The sequence below is a fragment of the Bombina bombina genome, chromosome 3 (genome assembly GCF_027579735.1).
Source record: "Bombina bombina isolate aBomBom1 chromosome 3, aBomBom1.pri, whole genome shotgun sequence".
In the NCBI taxonomy this organism is placed as follows: domain Eukaryota; kingdom Metazoa; phylum Chordata; class Amphibia; order Anura; family Bombinatoridae; genus Bombina; species Bombina bombina.
This window is the reverse complement of record NC_069501.1, coordinates 1,169,385,869-1,169,413,103: the sequence shown is the minus strand read 5'-3', so window position 1 is coordinate 1,169,413,103 and position 27,235 is coordinate 1,169,385,869. Positions and strand designations below refer to the sequence as shown.

Genomic DNA, 27,235 nt, shown 5'->3' with positions numbered 1-27,235 from the left:
CTATCGCAAGGTCCTTTTTTCCATCAGGATCTCAAATCATTAAGTTTGAAGGTATGGAGATTGAACGCTTGATTCTCAGTCATAGAGGTTTCTCTGACTCCGTAATTAATACTATGTTACAGGCTCGTAAATCTGTGTCTAGGAAGATATATTATCGAGTCTGGAAGACTTACATTTCTTGGTGTTCTTCTCATCATTTTTCTTGGCATTCTTTTAGAATTCCTAGAATTTTACAGTTTCTTCAGGATGGTCTGGATAAAGGTTTGTCTGCAAGTTCCTTGAAAGGACAAATTTCTGCTCTTTCTGTGTTGTTTCACAGAAAGATTGCTAATCTTCCTGATATTCATTGTTTTGTTCAGGCTTTGGTCCGTATAAAACCTGTCATTAAGTCAATTTCTCCTCCTTGGAGTTTGAATTTGGTTCTGGGGGCTCTTCAAGCTCCTCTGTTTGAACCTATGCATTCTCTGGATATTCAATTACTTTCTTGGAAAGTTTTGTTTCTTTTGGCCATCTCTTCTGCTAGAAGAGTTTCTGAATTATCTGCTTTTCATCTGCTCTTTCTTGTGAGTTTCCTTTTCTGATTTTTCATCAGGATAAGGCGGTGTTGCGAACTTCATTTAAATTTTTACCTAAGGTTGTGAATTCTAACAACATTAGTAGAGAAATTGTGGTTCCTTCATTGTGTCCTAATCCTAAGAATTCTAAGGAGAGATTGTTACATTCTTTGGATGTAGTTAGAGCTTTGAAATATTATGTTGAAGCTACTTAAGATTTTCGTAAGACTTCTAGTCTATTTGTTATCTTTTCCGGTTCCAGGAAAGGCCAGAAGGCTTCTGCCATTTCTTTGGCGTCTTGGTTAAAGTCTTTGATTCATCATGCTTATGTTGAGTCGGGTAAAACCCCGCCTCAAAGGATTACAGCTCATTCTACTAGGTCAGTTTCTACTTCCTGGGCGTTTAAGAATGAAGCTTCGGTTGATCAGATTTGCAAAGCAGCAACTTGGTCTTCTTTGCATACTTTTACTAAATTCTACCATTTTGATGTGTTTTCTTCTTCTGAAGCAGTTTTTGGTAGAAAAGTACTTCAGGCAGCTGTTTCAGTTTGATTCTTCTGCTTATATTTTCAGTTTTTTTCATTATAAGATTGAAACTTTATTTTGAGGTGTGGATTATTTTTCAGCAGAATTGGCTGTCTTTATTTTATCCCTCCCTCTCTAGTGACTCTTGCGTGGAAGTTCCACATCTTGGGTATTGATATCCCATACGTCACTAGCTCATGGACTCTTGCTAATTACATGAAAGAAAACATAATTTATGTAAGAACTTACTTGATAAATTCATTTCTTTCATATTAGCAAGAGTCCATGAGGCCCACCCTTTTTTGTGGTGGTTATGATTATTTTTGTATAAAGCACAATTATTCCAATTCCTTATTTTTGATGCTTTCGCACTTTTTTCTTATCACCCCACTTCTTGGCTATTCGTTAAACTGATTTGTGGGTGTGGTGAGGGGTGTATTTATAGGCATTTTGAGGTTTGGGAAACTTTGCCCCTCCTGGTAGGAATGTATATCCCATACGTCACTAGCTCATGGACTCTTGCTAATATGAAAGAAATGAATTTATCAGGTAAGTTCTTACATAAATTATGTTTTCCTGTCATGTAGTGCTCCAGACATGCCCACGCTACCTATCTTGATATCTCTTCAACAAAGAGTAACAAAATAACAAAGCAAATTTTATAACCTAAGTAAATTGGAAACTCTATCTGAATCATGAAAAACAAATTGGGGTTTCATGTGCCTTTAATCATCGACAGAAGATAATGATGGAGCAAATTCACACTTTGGTTTTACAAATGACTGTGATAAGCAGTACGATTTTCTTTCACATGAGAGGTCACTTGGCCCTTTGTTTATCAAGTAAGAACCCTAAACGTTTAGACACATAGGGGTTAATCACAATCTTATAATTGATTTTGGCATTTCTTTATATTAGCCAGTTTTGTCAGCGCTCTTACAGTGATCAGAATCCTAACATGCAGTCTGAATTTCTGCTGGTTTTGTAGGCCAAAGATCACTTGCAAAGGATTAAGGACAAACAAAAGGGGTATTTTGGGGTTTAGTGAATACGTGTTGATTGGTTCCTTTTAGTAGCGTGTAGCAATGCTGATAGGTGACATGAGTGCAAAAACCATAGAGCTATGTATGTGTGTTTTTAAGGGATTTAAACAGAGACATTATTGGTATAATGGGCGTATGAGCTTGTTAGGTTATGGATTTGGCTATTTTTAGGATAATAGTGGTTTATTATTATTTTTTTTTACTTTATTTAAGCAGGTAGCGTTTGTAATTGCTTGGTGACATTGCTTCCTCTTCTCGTACAATATGCCGGCGGGTAATTTCAGTTTATTTTGCATATGTGAAAATTCAATGTTACATTAAAGGGACAGCCAAGTCCAAAAAAAAAACTTTCATGTTTCAAATAGGGCATGTAATTTTAAACAACTTTCCAATTTACTTTTATCACCAATTTTGCTTTGCTCTCTTGGTATTCTTAGTTGAAAGCTAAACCTAGGAGGTTCATATGCTAATTTCTAAGACCTTAAAGGCCGCCTCTAATCTAAATGCATTTTGATAGTTTTTCACCACTAGAGGGCATTATTTCACGAGTTTCATATAGATAACATTGAGCTCATGCACGTGAATTTACCATGGAGACAGCTCTGATTGGCTAAAATGCAAGTCTCTCAAAACAACTAAAATAAGGGGGCAGTCTGCTGAGGCTTAGATACAAGGTAATTACAGAGGTAAAATGTGTATAATTATAACTGTGTTGGTTATGCAAAACTTGGAAATTGGTAATTAACCTCTTAAGGACATATGACAGAATTTTTCCGTCATAAAACAATTGAGCAAACTGAAAGCTGTGTCCTTAAAGGGTTAAGGGATTATCTATCTTTTATAACAACAAAAATTCTGGTGTTGACTGTCCCTTTAAGAAAATTCTGGGATACTCAGTAATAATTTGAAAGGTGGTGTCTAGTGTTTAAATCCTCACGCATGTTGAGTAAGTTAAAGATTTTGCAACCTAAGGGATGAAACAGAAAATGTGATTGGTCTTTTTTTCTTTGAAAAAGTAGTGGAATTTTGTTTTATGTTTTTAACTTCTGGTATTTTTCTACACAATATTACAGTGCATTAATGCTTTTTCAAATGTAATTATAATTTTGTATATATTTTTAAGAGTTAGCAATAAGGGGCTATTATATATAGAAATGTGGATTATGTTTGGATAGCCAACCATTAGATGGAGCTATATGGTATAGATTGTATATATCACCATAAGATGATTATTTGATTTAAATTGTCTTGTGTGAACACATTGTAACACCCCAATGTTGTGTTTTTTTCTTGAGTCACAAGTAACTCATAGCTCTCTAGTTGTGCTGCTGAATCTTGGCATTTTTGACATGTTGAGTATAGAACCATTTTTCACTAAAATGCAGTGGCGGCAATCCTAGCCCCCACCCCGCAGATAAGATGGAACCACATGACCAGTGTTTCAGGGCTGGTGGGCTGTCCCAAGGCTGCATCACCAGCTGGGATACCATTGGCTATAGGAGGGAGCAGAGGTAGGCCACAGAGTGACCTGTGTGCACAGTAGATCTTGCAAGGCCTCTCCGCTACAGACATGGCAGATTGAGGTGGTGGACCATGGAGTTACCTGTGTGCATAACGCATCTTTCAAGGCCGCTCCTCTGCAGGCCAGGTAGCGAGGAGGGTGCATTGTGGGGCCTAGAAAAAATTGCTGGGAAACCCAGAAAAAAATTGTTCTGCCCCTGCTGAAACAATATTAAAAAGTGCTGCTAGTAAACAATGAAAGTGGCTCGTTGATATTAAACAAAAAAAAGGTTAATTTGTAGCTGTTTACATACTGATAATTATTAACAATAGGTTGTGATCTTCCTCATTATTAGCTAGTATCAGTAATGCAAAATGATATGTACTAATGAATAAAAGCATTTTTGCATCAAAATATCCCTTTAATGTCAGTATTCATAACAAGTAACATTTACTTTTACATGAGTGTACAGCATCACAAAAACATATATTTGAATTTAAAGATGATATAAATGTCCTGGTGGAACCTCTGCCTAATTTAATCAATCATTCATGATAACAGATTACAGTAGTGGTACACGAAGGATTGAATGATGGACTCACTTCATAGGTGAAAAATGAAATTTATTTATTTTGAAACTATACAGTTAAGAAAGTACCTAAGTCTTCTTTCCACAGATGCAAGATATTTATAAGGCTGTGCATGAAATCAACTTATAGTGCAATTTATGGATTGTCAAACTAACAAGAATGAATTGCTTCACATGGCCAATGAGGGGCATTAATTATAAATGGGTGAATATGTATTAACATTTGATTAACTGCTCTCTTGTCATTTTTTTTTTATGATTCAAATGTTTCTCAACAACAAAGGAAGTGTTTTTGGAAAGGACTTTATACAGCATTTAATTAAAAAAATGAAATAGCAAAATCAATATTCAAATGCTGATTTTCAGTTCTGTACATTGATTGTTATGAAACTCAAAATTCAAATTTGTTTTTACTGTTTGAAATGTGTATTCAAATATTATCCAATATAGCAAAATGTAACTGTTTAGAACTAATATTTGTTATGTTTAAAAAAATATGCCAGAATATTTGCTTATCTGTAGTCACTATTAGTTATAGGGAAAGGGAGGTCAAAATTAAAACTATCATGATTCAGATAAAGAATTTTAAGTTTTTTTTTTTGTTTTTGTTTTTTTTACACACAATTCTAAAAGTTTATCTTTGACTTTAATGTTCCTTTAAAACAGGGGTGTCCAAACTTTGCTCTCCAGAGGTTTTGGAACTACATTTCCGATGATGCTCAGCCAGCATTTTATCTAGCTGAGCATCATGGGAAATGTAGTTCCAAAACCTCTGGAGAGCAAAGTTTGGACACCCCTGCTTTAAAAGGATGCGAAACCCAAACATTTTCTGTTGTGATTCGGAGCAAACAATACAAAAAATAAAAATTCCAATTTACTTCAATTATCAAATTTGCTTTGTTCCCATGGTATTCTTTGTGCGATACCTAGATAGGAGTCTGGAGCAGGATTTAGTGCTGCCATCTAGTGTTCTTGCAAATGAATAACATTCTTGCACAACTGCTGCTGTTTAGTGCTTCAGACATGTGCACGCTCCTAAGCTTATGTCTCTGCTTTTCAACAAAAGATGCCAAGAGAACAAATAAAATTTGATAATATAAGTAAATAAGAAAGCTGTTTAAAATTGCATGCTCCATCTGAACCATTAAAGAAAAAATGTTTCATGTCTCTTTAAGTGCTTCTAAGCAACTTCCTATAAATATATTTTTCTTACCAGCAGATTTTGAAATCAAATGCTTGTTATAAAACGGTATGGAAATGATGTGCTGTGCAAAGCCTTGGCGTTGATACTATCTCACATCCCACATAGAACTGCACTTTTCGTACTCAAAACACAGCAAGGATCTTATTTCAAAATGGTAAGGGCAATAAAAGTACCAATAATGAAACTTGGGTCATTTTTACTAATTATAAAATGAGATGTTACTGTTTCTATAAAATGTGTAAAATGATATAAATGCTGTCATTCCAATTTAAAAATAGCTGACAATACTGATTATCTGCTGGTTGTAATATTATGAAGCGTTGCTTTAATTTTAGAAGCGTATTTAAGTTCCTGCAGACAAAACCCATTAAATAAAAAACTTTGTAAAGAGTGATTGAAATACTTTCTATACTATAGCAACGGTATCGTGACTGTTATTAATATTGTACAATGAATTAAAAAAAAAAATAAAAAAAAAAGGCTGGCAAAATTTACAAAGAGTCTTTCCAGAGGCCTTTAATTAATAAAAGTTAAATGAATTAAGAAAGAAGGCTGAACCTGAGCAAAGTAATAGAACACACGTCAAAGTAGCTTTTTGTAAAACAGATCACCCCTTGCTCTCTGTTTTTATTGTACAAGGATACCATCTTTCTTGGAAACAAATGCTGGTCATACTAATGATCATTAATTAATGATTATGCAGCATAAGTCACAATCTAAAGCTTAGATTAGCTATATTTAGTAATCATTTATATCCAATCCTCATACACATAGAAGCAGTTTTACCAAAACAGGGCATTTATTTTTATATTTATTCATTATTATCTATGCTGACTTGATATACTCTTTTAGTTTGGTAGGAGATATTTTTTTCCATATTTTTAGATAATTCTAGTAAAGAATAATTTCAATTTATTTTGGAGTCCTTGCTGCATAAAATAAAGAATACAAAGTGTAATGTTAAAAAAAAAAATACACTGAAATGTAGTTAAAGTCTCTTCTACAGGGTTTCACTGACATATTTGTCTTCACGGAATGCTATAAAGGACCTCTCTGCCCCATTGCTTGCAGCAGGAACTCATCCACCAAATGAGCTTAATTGTGTGCAGCCCAATAGGCATACCAAAACATACTAATCTCTTTGTAAGGAACTTGTGAAGCTTGAGAAGATAATGAAACTGAAGAAGATTGTGCTAGGGTATACTTTGACCTTGCCTTAGTAAGCCTTTGTCTAGTGCAACCGAATTGGGAGGAAAATGCCAGTAAATTCTCATGGAAGGGTTGTTTGGCATGAAGATTTTCCATTCCTATGCTCTCCAAAAGTTTTATCAATTTTATTATAAATGGCCTCTGGTTGTCATAGGGGAAATCATGGCCTCATAATATGAGAAATGATGAGCTAAACATTGGGGAGGTGGTCCAGAAGGCAGAATATTTCCACAGTGCCTAGGGCAGCAGAAAAACTAAATATACCACTGTGCTGGAGAGAACCCTTGGTACATTTTGCCAGCTATGTTAGTAGACATGCCACTGCAACCAGTATTTATGCTTGAGAATATAGCAATGCAGGTAGCCAAAGCTATGGTGTTCAGCTATGGTTACCACCTTGGCTATGTTTTCCTGGACACTTATGAGTTACACATGTTCTCATGCATGCTGTGCAGAGAGGAACATGAATAGTGCTGTTCAGTGTCACTATTTGTGTGCTGTCCAGGGTTTAAATTCCTGTTCCTACCTGCACTCCCTGCAGCATGTATAACTCATAAGTGTCCAGAAAAAATGGCCGAGGTGGCAACCCTATGTTCAGAAAAAATGCAAAAGTAATGTTGGTTCATTGAATGGTATTTGTAAATATCAGCCTTTGTCATATTTCACTTTTATCAGGTTTAAATATAAAACTATACTTTCGTTCTTTCTTTTTCTTTTCTTCTTTTTCTTTTCTTCTCTTTTCTATAAGGTCCATGTTTTGAAACTTGTAGAGTATAATAAAGCATCTGTTACCACAACATCATGACAGCAAGAAGATATTTAGAAGTTAATGAGCAGTTTTTGTGGAAAATAGGATGATGTTTACTTTTTGTGAAACACGAGGGGTTTTACCATTCCTGCCAATATCTTGGGTAGCTGGGCAGATATGACTTCTGACATCATCTCAGGAAATTCAACACTAAGTGCCCGGGACTGAAGGAAAGTGTTGAGGCAGTACAGGTGAAGCTGTTTTACTAGCTGCATGAGAAAGAAACAAAAAAGTAAGCTATTCAAAATAATTAAAAATGGCAAGAATGATATTTAAACACAATTATTACAAGTAATACAATGCTCCTACTTTGAAAAAGTATGTAATTTTTTTAAAACTGGTATATTATAACAACATTATCCTGTTTTTTTTTTTTTAAATTGTGTATTAATAAATAATAAACTATAATACAGGTTTAATTTTTGTAGAATAAAAGTTGCAGAATCTGTTGGCGCTCTAGTAATAAATTATAATAATAATTCCTTATTCCCTAAACATTAGTGACATGGAAGAAATCCAAATAATAATGCAAACGGGAAAGGCTGGTAATAATAAAGTGTTGTAATTACAGGACATGAAACCCAATTTTTTCTTTCATAATTTAGAAAGAACTTCATAGCACAATTAAAGGGTCAGTCTAGTCCCAAACAAACTTTTATTATTCAGATAGGGCATGTAATTTTAAACAATTTTCAAATTTACATCTATCACCAATTTTGCTTTGTTATTTGGTATTCTTAGTTGAAAGCTAAACCTAGGAGGTTCATATGCTTATTTCTAAGCCCTTGAAGGCCGCCTCTCCTCTCAGGGAATTTTGACAATTTTTCACCACTAGATGGTGTTAGTTCATGTGTTTCATATAGTTTCACTGTGCTCATACACGTGGAGTTCCTAGGAGCTAGCACTGATTGGCTAAAATGCAAGTCTGTAAAAAGCACTACGATAAGTGGGCAGTCTGCAGAGACTTAGATACAAGGTAATCACAGAGATAAAAAGTATATTATTATAACTGTGTTGGTTAGGCAAAACTGGAGAATGGGAAATAAAGGAATTATCTATCTTTTTTAACAATAAATATTCTGGTGTAGACTGTCTCTTTAATAGAGGGGGTAACTAGAAATAAACCTATACTGGATTTACTAATACAAAACATATAAGTCAAGAAACATTTAGGTAACAGTGATCATAGCATGGTCAGGTTTGGCATAGCTTTCTATTAGCAGTGTTACAAGTATTCAATTAAGACTTATAATTTTAATAAAATAAAATTCAATGTTTTAAGGAAGTTGTTAAGTAGCAAGTACAAAGTATTCCAAAAAATAAAAACTCAGAGGATAAATGGAGAACATGTTAAACTGTTAAATAAATATTCACAACAACACATACTTCAAAGTTATAAAACTAAAATAAAATAATCCAAGCCAATGTGACTAAATACAATTGTGTATTAGGAAAAAAGTAGGACATTTAAATGATTCAAAGAAAATAGTATGGACTCCTTATCCCAAATATATAAGGAATGCATCATGAGTGTAACTATATGTCACTGGGCCCCAGGACAAAGGCTGTGTTAGTGCCTCCTGGTCAATGGTGCCCTTTTGCAGCTGTTTGCAGATTCAGCAGAAGCACTGTCATAGCCTCAACTCTTAAAGGGACATTAAACACTAAACAAATGCTAGATAGAATGATGCATTCAAAGAAAAGATCAGTCTGAGAAGAACATGTAGATGTATTTGTTTAAAGTTTAATTAGCTGTGAGCTGCCATGTTGTAACTTAGGTTACCTTCTCTGCTGTGGCCAATTAAAGACAGTTATAAAAAGGTCACTAGAGTGTACAGCCAATAGCTGTGTGGAATATAACAGTGTTTCTAACAGGAACTGAAAAGCTCACAATTTCAGAAAGGAATTACAGGAAAAGGGGACAAAATAAATGATAAAAGTATGATGCAGAGTTTTTTTTAATATATACAGTATATATATACAATTTATTATTTTATATTACCATCTCACAAGTGTTTAATGTCCATTTAATTTTTCATGAGTCTTTGTTTTCATGCATAGTACACCAGGACTGGTGTAAGGCTGATGTGGGGCCACTTTTTAAAAGTGAAGCAGGGCTGATGCAGGAAGCTTTAGACTAGTAAACCTAACATCAATAGTGGGGAAGATACTGTAAGGGATTATAAAGGATTATATTCAAGAAAATAATCGTAAACACAAGATTATGAGTTCAAATCAGCATAGGTTTCGTTTTGTTTTCAACAATTTTTTTTTTTATTTCAGGTCGATAGGTTTACATCCATAGCAAAAAAGTACAGACATCACATGGTAAACAAATAAAGCAAAAGGAAAGAAAACAAAATATAAAAAAATAAAGTGAATCAACGTCCACTGATTTTGCATTTAGATAACCCAATCAGCATGGTTTTATGAGAAATAGATTATGTCAAAGTAATCTAGTTAGATTCTATAAGAAAGTAAGCAATAAAGGAAAATCAGTTGATGTTATATACTTGGATTTTGCAAAGGTGTCTGATACAGTGCCCCGTGACAGATTATTGTACACAATTAAGGGACTGGGAATACCTGAAAATGTTATTTTATAGATAAATAACTGAATAAAAGACAGGGAGTATTGGGTTGTATCATATGTATGTTGAATCATACTCAGATTGGACAAAATTAATTAGTGGGGTCCCCAAGGATTAGTACTGGGCCCAGTATTTTTTATATTTTTTATAAATGATTGAAGGAAGAATTAAATAGCAACATTACTATTTCTGCAGCTGATGCAAAGTTGTGTAAGGGGATTAGGTCAGTGCAGAATGTAATTGCTTTGGGAGGGATTTAAAAAACAAATGGAAGAATGGGCTGATAAATGGCAAATAAGATTTAACACTGGTAAATGTAAGGTTCTACATTTTGGAAGTAAAAATATGAAGGCTGCCTATTATTTATGTTGAAATTTGTTTTTATTAAACGGTATTTTCTGTACATTAACATTTGTACATTGAAATTGTATACATCAAAATTAGCAAAAAAATACATAACAAGAGAACAGAAAAGAGAAAAAAAAAAAGAAAGGGTATTACAAACGTACAAAATGTATGAGTCAGTAGATATTAAAATCTTAATAACATTTCAATTGAGAATATTCGTGTTTTAGTTCTGTTAAAGGTGTTGAGCATTAGCTTTAAGATAGAGGCCAGTTCCCTATGTAGGGTTATGAGTGGTGTTGGATCCCCCCTTTAGCACCCAGTAGAACCAAACCTTGTCCACTGCCTCCTTGTTATCCAGGATCCAGGATGCTGACTCATACACAGAGTATGTCGTCTTAATTTTATTTAAGATTTCCTGCCATGTAAGGGATCCTGTTTTCCAGTAATTGGCTATACAGGATCTTGTAACTGTGCACAATATCCTAATGAATGTATTGATGGGTTTATTAAACCTAGGGAGTCGAAAATGCAGCAATGCCTGTGCCTGCGTAAGTTGGATATTATCCTCTAAAGTGTTGCTTATTAAAAGAGAGAGATTGTCCCAAACTTGTTTGACTTTGTCGCATTCCCACCATAGGTGTGAGTAGGTGCCTAGGGTATTGCATCCTCTATAGCATAGTCTATTCAATGTATGGGACATATGTGCTGTCTGCAACGGTGTTAAATACCACCTATAGGCAGTTTTAGGAGTATTTTCCCTAAGGCCCGCGCTTAGTAGTCCTTTGTCTGTCTCGCTAAAGATATCTACCCATTTCTGCGTGTCTATCTCCATACCTGGGTATCTTTCCCAGTTTAACATTAATTGAGATTTTACCTGTAAGTGGTTTGATTGTATAGCGGAGTACAGTGGCGGCTGGTGAATTTTTAGGATGGGGGTGCACAAGACCCTGCCCCTTTTAGAAAGTCACGCCCCTTTGAAAAAACACGCCCCTTTTTAAAAACCACGCCCATTTTGACAAGCCACACCCATTTTTAAAAGCCACACCCCTTTGCAAAAGTCACGCCCATGAAATGGCCCCACCCATTTGAACCAGCAGTGTTTTTGGTCATCGTTTACTTGAAATATCCAGCCCCGGCCTGGGGGTAACTTCAACTGAAGTTTGTGACTGATTCCTCAACATTATTCTCAAGTATCTGCTGATATTGAGTGGAATCCATGAGACCCTCAACAATATTCCCAGTAGTATAGGTCTTTGGAGGTGGTCTGTGGGCTGTTTTTGACCGTTCTTATCATCCTTTGCCTATCCTATATTTTACTTGGCCTGCCACTTCTGGCCTTAACAAGAACTGTGCCTGTGGTCTTCCATATCCTCACCATGCTGACTATGTTCCTCACAGTGGAAACTGACATCTTAAATCTATGCAATAGCTTTTTGTAGCCTTCCTCTAAACCATGATGTTGAACAATCTTTGTTTTTAGGTAATTTGAGAGTTGTTTTGTGGCCCCCATGTTGCCACTCTTCAGAGGAGAGTCATAGAGAACAACTTGCAATTGGCCACCTGAAAACCTTTTCTCATGATTGGATACACCTGTCTATGAAGTTTAAGGCTTAATGGGCTCACCAAACCAATTTTTTCTTCCAATTAATCAGTGCTAGGTAGTTACAGGTATTCAAAGCAACAAAATAACAAGGGTGCACAAATGTATGCACCTGTCTAATTTTGTTTTGATGCATATTGCACATTTTCTGTTAATCCAATAAACCTAATTTCACTACTGAATTTTTACTGTGTCCTTCATTTATTTGATAGATCAAAATGAAATTACTGATCCAAACAGCGAATTATTTATAACTGAAAATCATGGAAATTGTCAGAGGTGCCTAAACTTTTGCATACAACTGTATATGATTTCATGCACTCAAACTGTATTAAAGTAATGTACTCAGATATGAAATATATTTTTATGAAATGTAACATCAATTATATATAAATACTATGCTCCAATACAGCTCACAGGCACGATATCTAAAAAATATACAAAGGGACCATTTGTTAAAGTTTAAGCTTCAAAAGATTTTTTACTTCATCGCTTAATGAGATTAGATCTCTACAAACAAGATAACCATGTTACCTCTCTGGGGTGACAGAGAAACAATTCTGTACTTTAGTTCAGATATGCTCAATCTTCAGGAAAGTAAGTAATTATCCCTTGTATGATATACAAATGATGAGACTAACAATACTTTTGAAGGTGTGAATCCACATATACGTCTGGAAAGGTTTTCTAGGTCAGAATCGATGCAAGCATATAGAAGACAAAATTTCATATGAAATGACTTGTACCTAATTTTCATATAGTTTTATATACTCCTATACTTTATTAAGCAATGACTTCAAATATGGAATATATTTATATTAAAGTGGGATAATAAGGAAATATAAATATCGTTACAATAAATTAATCACTACAGAATTCTAATTAAATGCAATGTAATATCAGAATATGAAATGATTAATCAATTGATTTCAAATAGTTAATAGTATAGCTGATTATTATTATCATACTAAGTATTAAATTACAATCCTTTTAAGTCTACCAATATGTAATGAATCATCGCGTTCATCATGTCCTCGAAGTGAAAGCTCAAATGCGCCGGAAAATAGAATACAATTCATAATTTTGGAAAGAACATAACGATTTGTGGTTACTTGATCATTGTGTTTTTTAACATTCAAACAATATGCACTGACAAGTTGTTGGCGAATATCAATCCTTCATAGCAAATTAAACTCTAATGGGGAGTATAAATGTGATTGGTAGCAATTATTTATATTTTTGGAGTTAAATGTGATAAATCGGCGACACCATAACTCACCCAACTTGAATCACCACTTTGTTTTTCAAACAGGAGACAATAAAAACAAGATCCTGTTTGCAAAATGACTATTAAGTTAATCTCTTAAGATATTATCAGTAGTAAGTATATATATATATATATATATATATATATTTATAATATTTAATATTATGACCATGTCTAATATTTACATTAATATACAAGAATCCATACTCTTCAGTATACTCATGTCTAGTCTTAAAATATACATGCTCAGTTAAATTATATAATAACATATATATTAACCAAATGATTAATCAAAGCTGCGAAATAATAAGTATCTTGAATGTACATTTATGAAAATATATATATTCCTGGATTTAAAGAACCTTCCACTTTATAGAGAAATAAAACCACATCTCAATTATTGTTGCCCTAGCCCCCAGTGTTCGATATTAGGCAATGCAGCCAAAGGCCGTGGCAACATTTATATAAAAACACCAACATTTGACTTTCTACAAAAGAAGATTATTTCTATTACACTAGTGCTTAATAATTAACTTCAACGGTAAAGATTAAAACAGAATGTTGATAACTCAAGTACAATTTTTGTAAATTAAGTCAATCCGCCTGTCTTTTTTTGAGGCAAATAAATCAATAACATTTTCGGTGAATGTAGGCATGTCATTGATCAATTGTTTTTCAATTGTGAGCATGGCTAGAGCAGTCAGTCTTTCCTCAGTCATGGTGCTCCTTAGAAATGTCTTAACTCGTTTTAAAGTTGAGAAACATCTCTCAGCCTCAGCAGTTGTCACGGGAATAGTCGAAATAATTTGCAACAGTTTGTAGGTCTCAGAGAAAGTACTGTCCAAGTTATTTTCTATTACAAACTGTAGAAGACTGATGGCACCATTCATATTTCGGAAATCTGGTCTTCTGTAAATTACTCCTAGTTCAGTTTTCAGGCGATCTTTCTGTAATGTGTGATAAACCGCTGATGTTTGTTCAAGAAGCTGATTTGGAAAATTTTTCTCGTAATCCGCAAATTTTTCCGCTTGGAGGAGAGAAACAGCCGAGTAGTGAGTTATAAAAGAAAATCTATCTTTTACTTGATTTGTGATAACATCGCATATCTCTTTAGCTGCCACAGTCTGAGCAATGTGAATATTTTCTCTCTTCCTTTTCCTAGATGTTTCCTCTGTTTCTGATATCGTCATGGTCACTGTGTCCATTCTATTCCTTTCGTTTTCCATTGTCTGCTGGAAAGTGTTAATATGTTTTCGAATAAGTGCCGCATCTGTTTGTGTTTTCTGAAGTTGGTTGTATAACACATCTACATGTGGCATAATATTGTGAAAAACTGTAAGCCAAAACACGAATACCGAGTCTTGTAACATACGCCGAATAGCCCCTGCTTGATTTATAGCTATTTCTTTTTTCGATGTTGACTCTATTTTTTCCATGCATTCAATTAACTGTTCCTTGTTTTCAAAAACTGTATTGACGGTTCGACTCTTGAAATTCCACCTGGTGGCTGAACCATGAGGTATCCTTCTTCTAACAGTTTCATCTAGAATAGCTATCCTTTGTGGCGAGTTACTAAAAAAGTTAGTAATGTCACTTAGATTTGAAAAAAATACTCGAACTTGTTGATTTTGACTGCTTGCTTGGCTGACAATTAAATTGAGCTGATGTGCATAGCAATGCACAAAATGTGCATTCTTGTAGGTACGTTTAATTATAGCCTGAACACCTGCATGCTGACCACTCATCACGCTTGCACCGTCGTAACTCTGCGATATCAGTTTCTCTGGGTTGTCTATAACTTTTTCCAAAGTAGCTTGAATACACGTAGCTAAAGATTCTGCATCATGTCCAGCTGGATTAGTGAATTCCCAGAATCTCTCAACCGGTTGTCCGTTACCTATAATGTATCTAAAAACAACAACCAATTGGAAGGCAGATGAAACATCAGTAGTTTCATCTGCTATCACTGCTACAAAACTTGCATTTGAGATTTCCTTCTTTATTTGGTTCTGGCAAACAGTAAGCATACAGTCTAATAAATCGTTTTGAATTTCTTTTGACGTTCCTTTAAAAACAGTGGCACTAGCGAGATGTTCTTTTAGAGATGCATCAAGTTCTGCTGAGAAGTTTATAAGACCTCTGAAAATGCCTGGATTTAATGAATCATCGCGTTCGTCATGTCCTCGAAGTGCAAGTTCAAATGCGCCGCAAAATAAAATACAATTAATTATTTTCGAAAGAACATAACGATTTTTCGTTACTTGCTCATTATGTTTTTTAATATTTAAACGATATGCACTGTCAAGTTGTTGTCGAATATCAACCCTTCCTAGCAAATTAAACTCTAATGTGGAGTTTAAATGTGATTGTGAACAATTATGTTTATTTATTTTTTGATTTAAATGTGATAAATCGGCGACACCAGAACTCACCCAGCTTGATTCACCACTTTGTTTTGCAAACAGGAGACAATAAAAACAAAAGAGTCTGTTAGATAATTCACAGCCACAAATCCATGCATATTTATCATATACCTTGGGTTTGAATTCTCTTTTGAAATCTCTAGTTTTACATTTTGTCACCTGGATAAGGTTAAGCATAGGTGTTGGCCTGAGCATTTTAATTTCAATTTTTCTTTCCATGGGTAACGTTGAAAAATGTAATTGCTTTAGCTCAGACACACTGATTTTACTAAGTGCCATCTTAACTGTTAGTTTACACACAAAGAACAGTACTTTGCTGTTATAAAATATATAACTTTAACTAGGTAAGTAGCCTTGCGGCTCTTATAAAATATATAACTTGTAGGTTAGTTGTTTTGCTGTTATAATATAGATATATATATATAACTTTGAGACCAGTAGTTTTGCTGTTATAATATATAAATAGTAGTATTGCTGTTATAAAATATAAAACTTGACTTAATAGGCAAGTCAAGTTGGTAATTAGCTTTGCAGCTGTTATAAATTATACAACTTGTAGTAGGTAAGTAGCTGTGAAGCTGTTATAAAATATATAATTGTTTTAAAAACTCTGAGACTCTCTGCAAACTGCTAATAATTCTAAACTAAAATAGTGTTTTAACTTTAAGTAGTATAATTACAGCAGGCAGCAGCCGTGACAGCCGTCAACGGGCAAGGTGAACTACAGTCTAAAACTAGTAGGCAAGTAGATTTTTGGTTGTTCTAAAATATATAACTTTTAGGACTGTAGGTAAGTAGCTGTGAAGCTGTTATAAAATATATAATTGTTTTATAAACTCAGAGACTCTCTGCAAACTGCTAATAATTCTAAACTAAAATAGTGTTTTAACTTTAAGTAGTATAATTACAGCAGGCAGCAGCCGTGACAGCCGTCAACGGGCAAGGTGAACTACAGTCTAAAACTAGTAGGCAAGTAGATTTTTGGTTGTTCTAAAATATATAACTTTTAGGACTGTAGGTAAGTAGCTGTGAAGCTGTTATAAAATATATAATTCTTTTAAAAACTCTGAGACTCTCTGCAAACTGCTAATAATTCTAAACTAAAATAGTGTTTTAACTTTAACTAGTATAATTACAGCAGGCAGCAGCCGTGACAGCCGTCAACGGGCAAGGTGAACTACAGTCTAAAACTAGTAGGCAAGTAGTTTTGCGGTTGTTCTAAAATATATAACTTGTAGGACTGTAGGTAAGTAGCTGTGAAGCTGTTATAAAATATATTATTGTTTTAAAAACTCTGAGACTTTCTGCAAACTGCTAATAATTTTAAACTAAAATAGTGTTTTAAGTTTTAACTAGTATAATTACAGCAGATAGCAGCCGTGACTACTTTTATAACTTGTAGGTAAGTAGCTGTGAAGCTGTTATAAAATATATAATTGTTTATTTGTTTTAAAAACTATGAGACTCTCTGCAAACTGCTAATAATTCTCAAATAAAATAGTGTTTTAACTAGTATAATTATAATAATTTATATTTTATAATAAATTATACAGTTAATATAGCAGCAGCAATCAATTAACTGCTTTTGTTGAAAAAAAAGAAAAAAAAAAACTTTTAATTTTTTTCTCAAAACTTGCAATCTACTAATGCAAAACTTGCAATATAATTAATTATCTGCTAAATACTTAAAAGATAAGAATAAAGGCAAGTTGTTTTTAAGTAGCACTCCCCTAGTCCTATAATCAAATGATTGATCTAATCTATTTAAGTATCTGGCTGCTGCCTGCTGCTAATTAAAAAAATAAAGGTCTTTTTCTACTACACTGACACAGACTGACTGACTATCTAACTGTTCAGGAGACAGGGCCCCAAAAATTATGAGAATTATAAAGGTCCACAGACTCCACACCGTCTAGCAGGAGGGGAGGCTGGAGCTATTTTTAAAAAAAAAAAATTCTGCCCAAGTGAAGTCAGTGAAAGCTGCTCCACTAACTAAAAACTCTCCCTATCTAGGCTCTCTAGAGCCTCAAAATATATTAGTATATTTTGCACAATAGTGCTGCTGTGTAACTAAGTTCAACTGAGTCTGTAATTCAAGACAGTTGACTGTTCAACAGGTCAGACAGACAAGTAATTTTTTGGTAGTATCGATCGAATCGATATAGATATAAAGACTTTAAAGTCAAGAAAGATATTAATCGTTCAGTTAAGTACAGTTCTGCTGCAGACTACTACTTCACTCCTCTCTGCTCAACAGCAAACTCAACACTGAATTTTTCGCGCCGTTGATGCGGGGAGGAGCCGGTGATGACGTATCTGTCATCTTCATTGCAGACCGTGCAGCCTATCAGAGAGGCTGAGAGCGAGAGGGGCGGGCACAGCCAGGCTGAACTTGTCTGTTGAATCGTTCTAGAACGCCTGGCCCTGTTGTTGTTGATTGATCGGGGGAGGAGCCGGTCACCGACCGGTGATGTCATTGGTGCAGCCTATCAGAGCACAGGCTGGAATTTGTCCCTCCCCACTCGCACAGTTCAGTGTGTGCGATCAAGCTATCAATTAGAATTGCTTGAGGCTGGCCCAAATCCTGCAGACTGACGTAGGCATCACTGACAGAGCCCTATATCATGCCTATCGCACGTGCGGTTTCGTATTAAAGAAACAGACACACACAATTTTTTTTTTTACTTTTTAAAAGAAAACAAGCAGAATGTTATTTTTGGGGGTTAAAAAAATAAAATATAATTTTTCCAATAGGGGGCCATTGAAAAAATTATATTTTATTCAGCATAATTTTATTCAGCATAATTTTTTTTATTTTTTTTTTCTCAGCATCTGACAGTTTATTTTTTTTTCTCATCTGACATTTTTTCTTTTTGCTCAGCAATCTGACAGGGGGACACGTGCGCTTGTGCACAAATGGAGGAGCCTCCACCGGCGGAGTATAACCTCGAGATGGTGTGTTTCGTTCTCTGTGGGGCCTTGCATATTATCTCTAGTGTAGTGGTGTTCTGAGTTGTATGAGTCTTTTGAATTTCTCTGAGAGCAGATATTAGCTGAAAGTATAAGAACCAGTTTAATGCTATTGGTGCAATTTTATCCTGTATTTGATTGAATGTTAAAATTGTATTATTATTTATTATATCAGCGACTCTATAAAGCCCCTTATTACTCCATTTATCTATTAGTAATCGATATTCCTGAGGTAACAGATATCTAATTGGTTTATTTCTAGAGTGTATTGGTCGTTGCCTGGTTGCTTTGGCCACTTTATTCCAGGATACCAGAGTGGAGTCCAAAGTAGGGGGTCTGAATTGTAGTGTGGTGGGTATTTGTGGCCTATCTTCCCATAAGATATCTGCTAGATGGTTCCAACCTCCCATTTCAGCTTCGAGGGTCGGCCAGACAGTATCAATATTAGGGTTATCTAAGAGTGTTGTTTGAGCTAACCTCACCGCCTTGTAATAATCAATAAGATTAGGGACCCCTATCCCCCCTAGTGTTCTATGTCTTGTCAAAATGGTTGCTGGGATTCTAGGGGATTTTTTCCCTCTGATAAATCTGATCAGATCTGATTGAACCTGAGCTAGCTCTGTGAGTAGAATTTTAATTGGAAGAGCTCTGAAAAGGTATAATAGGCGTGGTAAGACATTCATCTTAACCGCAGCCTTTTGTCCATACCAGGAGAAGGAATATTCTGACCATTTTTGAAGGTCTTGACGTATCTCTTTAAACAACGGTAAGTAATTAAATTTATATAATTGGTTAAATTGGGTTGTTAAATTTAAGCCTAAATATTTAATAGTATGTGTGGCCCATTTCATGGTGAAATTTAATTCTATTAGCTTTCGTGCATGAGATGGCAGTATAATAGGAAGAGCTTAACATTTTTCTAGGTTAATTTTGCAACCGGAGATAGAGGAGAATTTGTCTAATAATTGGTATAAATTTGGGAGAGAGATCAATGGCTTGGTGACTGTTAATAAGATATCGTCTGCAAACAACGTCAACTTATATTCTGTGGATCTAAGTTTGAACCCTGACATATCTGGGGAATCTCTTATCCGTGCTTCCAAGGGTTCAATGCAGAGGGCGAATAGGATGGGTGATAGAGGGCATCCCTGTCTAGTTCCGTTTAGAATGGGGAAAAGTTTTGACTTATACCCTGTTGCTGTAACGTGTGCTGAGGGGTTTGAATATATCATCTCAATTGCGGTTATAAAAGAACCTCTATATCCCATATTGTGTAGCACTTGCAGTAAATATTTCCAATCTATTCTATCAAACGCCTTCTCCGCGTCCAACAAGAGGAGCAGAGAAGGCGTTTTGGACTCAAATAATTAATATACGGAGTCTATAATGCGCCTAATATTGTCTGGGGCCTCCCTATCCTTTATGAATCTGACCTGGTCAGGGTGGATCAAACGGGGCAATATGGATTTAAGACGGTTTGCAAGAATTTTGGTGAAGATTTTGAGATCCTGATTGATAAGTGAAATGGGGCGGTAGTTCGAACAATATTTTGGATTTTTGCCAGGTTTGGGGATTACCACGATTTTAGCCATTAAGAGTTCAGATGGAATTGGGCAACCCTCTAGGATGTGATTACATAAATTAGTTAAATGGGGAATCAATATGGATTTGAATAGTTTATAATACTCCCCTGAGAACCCATCTGGGCCAGGGGCCTTGCCTTTCTTGAGATCTTTAATAGCTAATGATACCTCTAACGGTGTTATCTTGGAATTCAATAGGTCTCTGTCTTCGTCTGAGATTGTGTTCAGTTTGGCCTCTGTGAGAAAGTCTGTAGTAGCTAGTTCTGTCTGTGGAGTGTGAGTGACCTTTTTACCATCATACAGTTTGCCATAGAATTCTGCAAAGATATCGACAATTTCTTGGGGATGGGAGACAGAAATGCCTTTTGTGTTAATTATACTCGGAATAGCCGAGGCCCTACATCGTTCTCGTATTTTGTGAGCTAGGAATTTATCAGGCTTATTAGCGAACACATAGTATTGTCTTCAATTTCAGTATTGCCCTAGCTGCCATAGAGTTTAAGATGTCATTTAATTTGTCTCTTTTTTTGGTAAGTTCTTTCAGGGTAGATAAGTTTTGGTCACGTTTGTGTTGTGTTTCTAACATTTTTATTTCATTGTGAAGTTGGGATATCAGTGTGCTTTTATGATTGGATGAACAGGACTTAGTTTGTATCAGAAGACCTCTCACATAAACTTTATGAGCAGCCCAGGTATGTAATGGATTAGCAGTGGAGTCCGTATTCATTTTCCAAAATTCAGTCAATAGCTCATTTGTTTTGTCCAACGTCTGTCTGTCCCTAAATAATCTCTGATCAAAGGTCCAGGTTCTGGATCTTTTAGGGTCTTGAACCCCGTCTAGTTTGATTGAGATTGGGGAATGATCTGACCATGTACACGGATGGATATCTGATGACAGTGCTAGCGGAAGCAAGATTTGGCTAACTAATATGTAGTCTATTCTCGTGTATAACTTGTGTGCAGCCGAGTAGAAAGTGGTGTCATTAGTGTCCCCATATAGAAATTTCCAAGTGTCTTGAAGAGTGTGAGGAATAAATATATCTTGAATAGACTTAACAATCTTATTATGGCGTATTTGCTTATTGTTCAACCGTGAGTTGGATGTAGGTATGAAGGATTTCAGATTAATATTGAAATCCCCCGCCAATATTATTCTATGTTGAGACCAATTTGTTAGTAGGTGGGAAATATTTTTAAAGAATGTATGCTAGTTATCATTTGGGGCATATGTGTTACAGAGAATAATATCTGAGTTATCTAGTTGTCCCTTCACCATTAAATATCTACCCTCTGGATCCGCCAGTGTGTGCTCATGTATAAAATTTAAAGATGAATGAATGAGTATGTATACCCCCTTTTCTTGTGTCCGTCGTTGCATGATAATGCAGCGGGAACGCCAGAGACCAGTATTTAGGGATTTTTGTATGTGTTAAATGAGTCTCTTGTAGAAAGAGAACGTTGGCTTGGAGTCTAAGATAATGGGACATGGCCACCTTTCGTTTAATGTCAGAATTTAAACCTCTCACATTGTGAGATACCAAGTGTATTTTAGTCATCAGATATATGCGTTGTCATGATCTTTAACATTGCCACAGTCCCACCCCACCCTCCTCATCATGGAACTCAATGTACAGTGTGACTCAATTTCATCATAATGTACCATTAATAGAAAAAAAAAGACAATTAAACATAAGAACAGTAAACAGTATAAACACAGGGAAAAGAATACATTAACTAAACCTCTATTAACAAGAGAGAGAACGAGTCTCATAATAATCTATCTGAAAGGAGCGCTATCTAAAGTTATAATCTTGTTTGTAAACAGTGAATTTAGTAATTAAAGATTATAGTCAGCGAATTCTAACAGAACTAACAAAACATTGCATTCTATACTTTACCCATACTTGTGTATTTGCACCATGTAGTTTGAAACATTAAGTCCTGTATCAAACTTATAAGTCCAACAAGTATCCTCAATTCTTGGTCTTCACCTTAGTGGCTAGTGGGGAAAGTCATCTATTTTTCAATTTTCTTTTATTGATAGATTGCCATTTAGGCTGTTTGTTATCACTCTGAGATATCTGTAGGTCTCTGTGTGATTTGGCAGAGGTATCTGCTGGGATTGTTGGAGGATCCAGACCCAGCAGTTTGCATGTGTTGGGTATTTCTTCTTCCTCTTTCAAAGTCAATGTTTTACCATCTTTAATAATGTGCAGCGCAAAGGGGAATCCCCAGCGGTACTGGATTTGGTGTTTTTGCAGCATAGCTGTGAGGGGTCGTAGTTGGGATCTTCTCTGTAGTGTCCTAAGACTCAGATCCTGAAAGAATTGGACAATCGTCCCCTGAAATTTAAAAGTTGGATTTTGTCGGGATGCAGACAGAATCTTTTCCTTCTCTTGAAAAACCAGTAGCTTCACTATGACATCTCTTGGCTGGGCATCTTCTTTAGGTCTAGCTCGAAGAGCTCTGTGGGCCCTTTCAATGTTGTAAGTGGATTCATCCTTGTCACCAGTAATGGCTCTGAACAATTGTTGCAAATATGTTTGAAGGTCTTTGTTCAAGACCGACTCTGGTATGCCAATGTTGTTGTGCCTGCCTCTATTTTCGAGGTCTTCAATTTTATCTTGGAGTTCAATGATGGATTGTTGCTGGGAATTAACAGCCTCAGACATAGAGGTGAGGTCTTCTGAAACCGCATCTCTATGTTCCTCCAGGGTTTCAATTCTGCCTCCTAGTTCGGCAATCTCTGACTTCAGATCAGACAGGCTATCAGTCACAGCTGTGTGCATAGAGTCTATCTTTTCCCAAAGGCGATTCAAATTTGCAGAGATGTCTTGTTTAGATACTAGCAGGCTTAAATCTGCCCTTGTTACTGGTGTTTGATCTCCATCAATATTGATAGTGTCTGTATCTTGCTCAGAGTCACCTTCTTCTTCTCTACCATTTTCATTGGTAGATTTATTAATCTTAGACGGTTTAAATTATGGGTTGATGGTCTGCGACTTGGAAGCTTTATCTTCCTTTAGTTAGCTTTTTAGATGCCATCATGTATGGCCGTAAAGGTAGTTGGGAGATTTGATATGTTTTACTTGTTGCTGCAGCTGTGAAACGTTTGAAAGTGCTACAATGATATAATGAATTGCTAACGGTTCACACAATGCAGCCCTTAGGTCCCCATTGAGGAGAGTCACTGTTGCATCCCTCCTGTATTTCAGTGCTTAGAAGTTGTGCATATGAGTCAATATTAAATATAGATTTTTATATGGTATGACCAATATATGTGCTCTTTCTCAGCATCAAAGACACAAATCTCCCAGACCCTTATTATTGTTAGATGTTCTCCATATAACTGCTGCCACCTTCACTGCTGTGTTTCAAGTGTCCCATATAGTTTTTTTTATTGTGCTGACATGTGTGGAAAAAAAGTGAAAGAAGCTGCGTCACACCGCCATTTGCTTCTGTGTCTGTGGGCCAAGTGTGCTGCGCCCTGTCTAGGAAACATTCCGGATCGTGCCAGATACCCTCAAAGTAAGCTCACCTCCTGCTGTGTAGACCGGTCGCTTAATCTTTCTGGCGATCCTCACTCCTAGGTGTCTTTGTGGTTTTGGGTCTGTGAATCCCGGGTTTGCTTGTCGTGGGAGCGGGCATGTAGGCCTCACATGGCGGATCATGTGACCGCAATTAGCAAGTGCTCCCAACGTCTTTTCAGCCCCTAAACTACAGGGGTTATACCCCTATTCTGTATCACAGCCTCTTAGCCTCAGGGTCACTTTCTGAATAGGCTTTCTTCACTGCTTTATATGCTTAGCTCTTGGAGCTCAGAGATTAAGCAGCCATCTCTGAGCTCAGTCAGGCTCCGCCCCCGACTGCCTATTATTTAAATGGTCCATACACAAAATTTAGTACAGCCGCTATCAGAGTATAGAAAGGTGCTTGAGACAGCAGGGATTAAGGGACCCTGAAACGTCACATTTTGATTTGATGACATAAGAAAGTATATGGTGCTGTGGGCCATTGTTTATCCTATTATTTAAATGGTACTAGACATAACAAAACAGAGGGGGGAAATGATCTAGGCATATTTATAGATAACAAGCTAAGAAAAAGTGAGCAATGCAAGGTAGTGGCTTCTAAGGCTAATAAGATAACAGTGTGATACAGTGGAGTAAAACATAATTCTGTATGTGTGTGTATATATATATATATATATATATATATATATATATATATATATATTTATATATATTTATAGGAACACAGGAGAGCACTCTCACTTTTCAGCTAAACTGCCAGGGTGCTAGTATAGAATAAATAAAGGTAACAAAAACTTGCACTCGCTGGTCTTTTAAACACACTTTTTACTGTGAATATACAGTGACGTTTCGGGGACAAAGTATGTTCTGAGGAAGGGGATACTTTGTCCCTGAAACGTTACTGTATATTCACAGTAAAAAGTGTGTTTAATAGACCAGTGAGTGCAAGTTTTTGTTACCTACATACTGTATGTATATATATATATATATATATATATATATATATATATATATATATATATATATATATATATATATACACAGTACAATACTGTCCTGACTATGGAGTGCAGTCCTGAGACCAATTTTACAAAATGACAATGAAGAATTAAAAAAAGTTCAGAAAAGGCCACAAAACTAATAAGGCATTAAGCTAAAAGGGGATGTTAGCCAAATTGTGTCTTTTTACTATGGAAAAAAGTGATTGAGAAGTGATTTGATTACTTTATACAATTATATTCTAGGCCCATATATATAGTTTGAGAAAGCACTGTTTATACCAAGGAAATTGTTTGTGACAAAAGGTCACACTTTAAGGTTAGAGGAAAGGAGATTTAATCTCCAACAATGTAAATATCTATTCACTGCAGGAGGTAATGAATGCCAATGCCTTAGATTAATGCAAAAATGCCTTAAGTACATTTTTGGCTAAGAACTGATTTCAGGGAAATGATTCCTTATGTTAAATGGTTCTGCTTTCTAATTGTATTAATGTAAGATCAATTGTCAGCTTCTTTGTTGTAAATCAGGTAGAATCTGTATACGTTGAACTCGATGGACTTCTCTCTTCTTTAAACCTCATCCACTAGGTTACAATGCTACAAATGTTACTTTTAACATTATAAATCCTTACATATTAAAGTAATAAAGAAATCATGACAATATATAAGATAATGAAATTAAATAGCTCATTAAAAATATACCATCAGGTTGAAGTTTCTAAGCAACAACCTATGACATTGCAAAACTACCAAGTTTTGGTGAATGTTAAACAGACACTACTGTTTTTGAAATTTGTTAGAAAACAATATACTGCTCATTTAAATTTTAAAGTAAGTGCTATTGTATTGTTTAGTTATTATACTCTTGTTGCATTTGTATGCAATTCTACTTTATTTAAAGGTCTTTTTCATAAAGGGGGGGGGGGGGTATACTTAACATCTGACATTTTCCTGATATTTTAAAATGAAATGAGGAACTATATAAACCTGCAGCAAAAAGGGAGATAAGTATACTAGGCCTTATAGATTAATATTTTAAGTTACCTTAAAACCAGATCATAAAACCCAGTATAGGAAACTGCAAAATGTACAATTAAAGCACAAGATTAAAACTGAAGAGGCTCAGACAATTTAGCACAGATTGTTGTGAAGTAAACATTTTTTTTATTGCTCTATGTAGCATTTATAAGGTCAGAAATACTTTCCTAAGCAATGAGTTATTGTTATGGTCTCTGAGAAGGAAATATTTGTTGAGATATGTGATATTTGTTAGAGAAATATTTAATAGTTTTCTTGGGCATGGTATAGAGCTTGTGAAACCTTTGAGTGACAATAGTTAACATTAATATATCTAACTTAATAATGCAAACTGTATATATATATATATATATATATATATATATATATATATATATATATATATATATATATATATATATATATATATATATATATATATATATATATATAGGCAAAAAATTGGTGTATGCGCACTCTCACCAACGTTCAACAGCTACCAGGGTGCTATACGGTGTATGATAGAAAAGCAATACACTTTTATTTTTGTTTTTTTGCTTGTGTTTTGACTGCGGTACATCGGATGTCAGGGTATGTACGTTAGTGACAGGCAAGCCTTTATGTATACGCCTATTTTCGTTGTGGCTTCTTGCTATTGGCTTTTTGGATGATGATGTGTTAGACATTAGCATATTTACCACTGAGGCATATACGCTCCTTTTGACACGCCCATTTTTTACATGGCAGCTTGCCATTGGACGATTTTCTGTTTACAGGCTTGTCATTTTTACAAGGCGATCGGCTACTGAGTTTCTAGGAAGGCGCAGACAATAAGGTATTTAGCAGTTGATACGCTAGTGTGTGGGGTGATGCGCATTTGGTTTGAGAGCTAGAATTAGACTGAGGTCTGTGTCCCTAGTAATCAGGGGCTGATCTGTAACTTAGGTTGATGGCTATAGACTTACAGCTGATCGCGTCCCTGGTAACAAGGGGCGGATCAGTAGCAAGAGGAATGACGAATTGGAATTTAGTACAAGTTGAGTTTTTGTAATCCAATGTTTGATTGGATGATGAATAATAGACGATATTATGATCTTTTGCATTTATTTAGACTATTGATAATTACATAGGATGATTATGGTCACTAGAGGGCATGACTACTAGCATTAGGGTCCAAGGGGAATGTGTTTTTAAACCTTTTTTTCAATAACGTTATAACAGTCACATGCACAAATTGGATTATGTTTTTTCATTGGTCACTTAATGGGTGTGTGTAATTATTCAGCCTGATTGGCTGATCCTGAGGGGAGTGTATTTGGGTGCCTATTTAAGGCAGCTTTTGTTCAGTGTTCATTTGTCAGAGGAAGGGACTGTTGTTGTCCTGAAACGTCACAAACTACATTAAATTTCTGGTCACTTTTTGATGAAAATCCAGTGAGTGCTTCTTTTTTTTGCTTTTCTATCATACAC

At 35.4% G+C, this 27,235-nt stretch overlaps 1 protein-coding gene across 1 annotated transcript in view; it reads right to left on the bottom strand.

Annotated features, from left to right (window-relative positions):
* Positions 1-6,385: 6,385 nt before the first annotated feature.
* Positions 6,386-27,235, bottom strand: part of PGR (progesterone receptor) — a 243,421-nt gene continuing 222,571 nt past the window's right edge. The window contains exon 8 of the mRNA XM_053708588.1: positions 6,386-7,641. Within this exon, the coding sequence (XP_053564563.1) occupies positions 7,486-7,641 (156 nt within the window). The 3' untranslated portion in view covers positions 6,386-7,485. The remainder of the gene's footprint in view (positions 7,642-27,235) is intronic.